We start from the raw sequence: 4271 nt of genomic DNA, 5'->3' as shown, positions 1-4271 counted from the left end.
TAGGAGAGGAAAACCAAGAGGCACAGAAGTTAGGAGAGGGAAAGGAAGAAACACAGAAGCTAGGAGAGGAAAAGCAAAAGGCACAGAAGCTAGGAGAGGGAAAGGAAGAGGCACAGAAGCTAGGAGAGGGAAAGGAAGAAGCACAGAAGCTAGGAGAGGGAAACGAAGAGGCACAGAAGCAAGGAGACGGAAAGGAAGAGGCACAGAAGCTAGGAGAGGGAAAGGAAGAGGCACAGAAGCAAGGAGAGAGAAAGGAAGAGGCACAGAAGCTAGGAGAGGAAAAGAAAGAGGCACAGAAGCTAGGAGAAGAAAAGCAAGAGGTAGAAAAGATAGGAGAGGGAAAGGAAGAGGCACAGAAGCTAGGAGAAGGAAAGAAAGAGGCACAGAAGCTAGGAGAGGAAAAGCAAGAGGCACAGAAGCTAGGATAGGAAAAGCAAGAGACATAGAAGCTAGGAGAGGGAAAGAAAGAGGCACAGAAGCTAGGAGAGGGAGAGGAAGAGGCAAAGAATATAGGAGAGAGAAAGAAAGGACACAGAAGCTAGGAGAGCGAGAGGAAGAGGCACAGTAACTAGGAGAGGAAAGGAAGAGGCACAGAGGCTAGGAGAGGGAGAGGAAGAGGCACAGAACCTAGGAGAGGAAAAACAAGAGGCACAGAAGCTAGCAGAAGGAAAGGAAGAGGCACAGAAGCTAGAAAAGGAAAAGGAAGAGGCACAAAATCTAGAAGAGGGAAAGGAAGAGGCACAAAATCTAGAAGAGGGAAAGCAAGAGGCACAGAAGCTAGGAGAGGAAAAGCAAGAGGCACAGAAGCTAGGAGAGGAAGAGCAAGAGGCACAGAAGCTAGGAGAGGGAAAGAAAGAGGCACAGAAGCTAGGAGAGGGAAAGGAAGAGGCAGAGAAGCTAGAAGAGGAAAAGCAAGAGGCACAGAAGCTAGGAGAGGGAAAGGAAGAGCCAGAGAAGCTAGGAGAGGGAAAGCAAGAGGCACAGAAGCTAGAAGAGGGAAAGAAAGAGGCACAGAAACTAGGAGAAGGAAAGAAAGAGGCACAGAGGCTAGGAGAGGGAGAGGAAGAGGCACAGAGGCTAGGAGAAGGAAAGGAAGAGGTAGAGAAGCTAGGGTAGGGAAAGGAAGAGGCACAGAATATAGGAGAGAGAAAGAAACAGGCACAGAAGCTAGGAGAGTGAAAGAATGAGGCACAGAAGCTAGGAGAGGGAAAGGAAGAAGCACAGAAGCTAGGAGAGGAAAAGCAAGAGGCACAGAAGCTAGAAGAGGGAAAGCAAGAGGCACAGAAGCTAGGAGAAGGAAAGGAAGAGGCACAGAGGCAAGGAGAGGGAGAGGAAGAAACACAGAAGCTAGGAGAGGAAAAGCAAGAGGCAAAGAAGCTATGAGAGGGAAAGGAAGAGGCACAGAAGCTAGGAGAGGGAAAAGAAAAGGCACAGAAGTTAGGAGAGGGAAAGGAAGAGGCACAGAAGCTAGGAGAGGAAAAGGAAAAGGTACAGAAGCTAGAAGAGGAAAAGCAAGAGGGACAGAAGCTAGAAGAGGAAAAGCAAGAGGCACAGAAGCTAGAAGAGGGAAAGCAAGAGCAACAGAAGCAAAATGAGGAAAAGCAAGAGGTACAGAATCTAGAAGAGGAAAAGCAAAAAGCACAGAAGCTAGAAGAGGAAAACCAAGAGGCACAGAAGCTAGGAGAGGGAAAGAAAGAGGCACAGGAGCTAGGAGAGGAAAGGCAAGAGGCACAGAAGCTAGGAGAGAGAAAGGAAGAGGCAAAGAAGCTAGAAGAGGAAAATCAAGAGGCACAGAAGCTAGGAGAGGAAAAGCAAGAGGCACAGAAGCTAGGAGAGGGAAAGAAAGAGGCACATAAGCTAGGAGAGGAAAAGAAAGAGGTACAGAGGCTAGGAGAGGGAGAGGAAGAGGCACAGAAGCTAGGAGAGGGAAAGGAAGAGGCACAGAGGCTAGGAGAGGGAGAGGAAGAGGCACAGAAGCTAGATGAGGGAAAGTAAGAGGCATAGTAGTTAGGAGAGGGAAAGGAAGACGCACAGAAGCTACGAGAGGGAAAGAAAGAGGCATAAAAGCTAGGAGAGGAAAAGCAAAAGGCACAGAATGTAGAAGAGGAAAAGCAAGAGGCATAGAAGCTAGGAGAGGAAAAGCAAGAGGCACAGAAGCTAGAAGAGGGAAAGAAAGAGGCACAGAAACTAGGAGAAGGAAAGAAAGAGGCACAGAGGCTAGGAGAGGAAAAGCAAGGGGCACAGAGGCTAGGAGAATGAAAGGAAAAGGCACAAAAGCTAGGAGAGGGAAAGGAAGAGGCACAGAATATAGGAGAGAGAAAGAAACAGGCACAGAAGCTAGGAGAGGGAAACTAAGAGGCACAGAGGTTAGGAGAGGGAATGGAAGAGGCACAGAAGCTAGGAGAGGAAAAACAATAGGCACAGAAGCTAGGAGAGGGAAGGAAAGAGGTACAAAAGCTAGGAGAAGGAAAAAAAGAGGCAAAGAAGCTAGGTGAGGGAGAGGAAGAGGCAAAGAAGCTAGGAGAGGAAAGACAAGAGGCACAGAAGCTAGGAGAGAGAAAGGAAGAGGCAAAGAAGATAGGAGAGGAAAATCAAGAGGCACAGAAGCTAGGAGAGAGAATGAAAGAGGCAAAGAAGCTAGGAGAGGAAAAAGAAGAGGCACAGAAGCTAGAAGAAGAAAAGCAAGAGGCAAAGATGCTAGAAGAGGAAAAGCAAGAGGCACAGAAGCTAGGAGAGGGAAAGAAAGGGGCACATAAGCAAAAAGAGGAAAAGGAAGAGGTACAGAATCTAGAAGAGGAAAAGCAAAAAGCACAGAAGCTAGAAGAGGAAAACCAAGAGGCACAGAAGCTAGGAGAGGGAAAGAAAGAGGCACAGGAGCTAGGAGAGGAAAGGCAAGAGGCACAGAAGCTAGGAGTGAGAAAGGAAGAGGCAAAGAAGCTAGAAGAGGAAAATCAAGAGGCACAGGAGCCAGGAGAGGAAAAGGAAGAGGCACACAAGCTAGGAGAGGGAAAGAAAAAGGCACATAAGTTAGGAGAGGAAAAGAAAGAGGTACAGAGGCTAGGAGAGGGAGAGGAAGAGGCACAGAAGCTAGGAGAGGGAAAGGAAGAGGCACAGCGGCTAGGAGAGGGAGAGGAAGAGGCACAGAAGCTAGGAGAGGGAAAGTAAGAGGCATAGAAGTTAGGAGAGGGAAAGGAAGAGGCACAGAAGCTACGAGAGGGAAAGAAAGAGGCATAAAAGCTAGGAGAGGAAAAGCAAAAGGCACAGAATGTAGAAGAGGAAAAGCAAGAGGCACAGAAGCAAGGAGAGGAGAAGCAAGAGGCACAGAAGCTAGGATAGGGAAAGGAAGAGGCACAGGAGCTAGGAGAGGAAAGGCAAGAGGCACAGAAGCTAGGAGAGAGAAAGGCAGAGGCAAAGAAGCTAGGAGAGGAAAAGCAAGAGGCACAGAAGCTAGGAGAGGAAAAGCAAGAGGCACAGAAGCTTGGAGAGAAAAAGGAAGAGGCACAGAAGCTAGGAGAGGAAAAGCAAAAGGCACAGAATCTAGAAGAGGAAAAGCAAGAGGCACAGAAGCTAGGAGAGGGAAAGGAAGAGGCACAGAAGCTAGGCGAGGGAAAGAAAGAGGCACAGAAGCTAGGAGAGGAAAAGCAAGAGGCGCAGAAGCTGGAAGAGGGAAAGGAAGAGGCACAGAAGCTAGGAGAGGGAAAGAAAGAGGCGTAGAAGCTGGGAGAGGAAAAGAAAGAGGCACAGAAGCTAGGAGAGGAAAAGCAAGGGGCACAGAAGCTAGGAGAGGAAAAGCAAAAGGCACAGAATCTAGAAGAGGAAAAGCAAGAGGCAGAGCAGCTAGGAGAGGGAAAAGAAGAGGCAAAGAAGCTAGGAGAGGGAAAGGAAGAGGCACAGAAGCTAGGAGAGGAAAAGAAAGAGGCACAGAAGCTAGGAGAGGGAAAGAAAGAGGCGCAGAAGCTGGGAGAGGAAAAGAAAGAGGCACCGAAGCTAGGAGAGGAAAAGCAAGGGGCACAGAAGCTAGGAGAGGAAAAGGAAGAGGCATACAAGCAAGAAGAGGGAAAGGAAGAGACATAGAATATAGGAGAGAGAAAGAAAGAGGCATAGAAGCGAGGAGAGGGAAAGTAAGAGGCACAGAAGCTAGGAGAGGGAAACTAAGAGGCACAGAGGTTAGGAGAGGTAATGGAAGAGGCACAGAAGGTAGGAGAGGAAAAACAAGAGGCGCAGAAGCTAGGAGAGGGAAAGAAAGAGGTACAGAAGCTAAGAGAAGGAAA

At 48.5% G+C, this 4271-nt stretch overlaps 1 protein-coding gene across 1 annotated transcript in view; it reads left to right on the top strand.

Annotated features, from left to right (window-relative positions):
• LOC138864927 (golgin subfamily A member 6-like protein 24) overlaps positions 1-3714 on the top strand; it is a 6862-nt gene extending 3148 nt beyond the window's left edge. The window contains exons 3-5 of the mRNA XM_070133571.1: positions 1387-1728; positions 2629-2898; positions 3469-3714. Coding sequence (XP_069989672.1) covers positions 1387-1728; positions 2629-2898; positions 3469-3714 — 858 coding nt within the window. The remainder of the gene's footprint in view (positions 1-1386; positions 1729-2628; positions 2899-3468) is intronic.
• The last annotated feature ends 557 nt before the right edge of the window (positions 3715-4271 follow it).

Source organism: Penaeus vannamei, chromosome 19, assembly GCF_042767895.1.
Source record: "Penaeus vannamei isolate JL-2024 chromosome 19, ASM4276789v1, whole genome shotgun sequence".
In the NCBI taxonomy this organism is placed as follows: Eukaryota; Metazoa; Arthropoda; class Malacostraca; order Decapoda; family Penaeidae; genus Penaeus; species Penaeus vannamei.
Note: the sequence above shows the minus strand (reverse complement) of the source record. Positions and strands in the feature narration are given on the sequence as shown.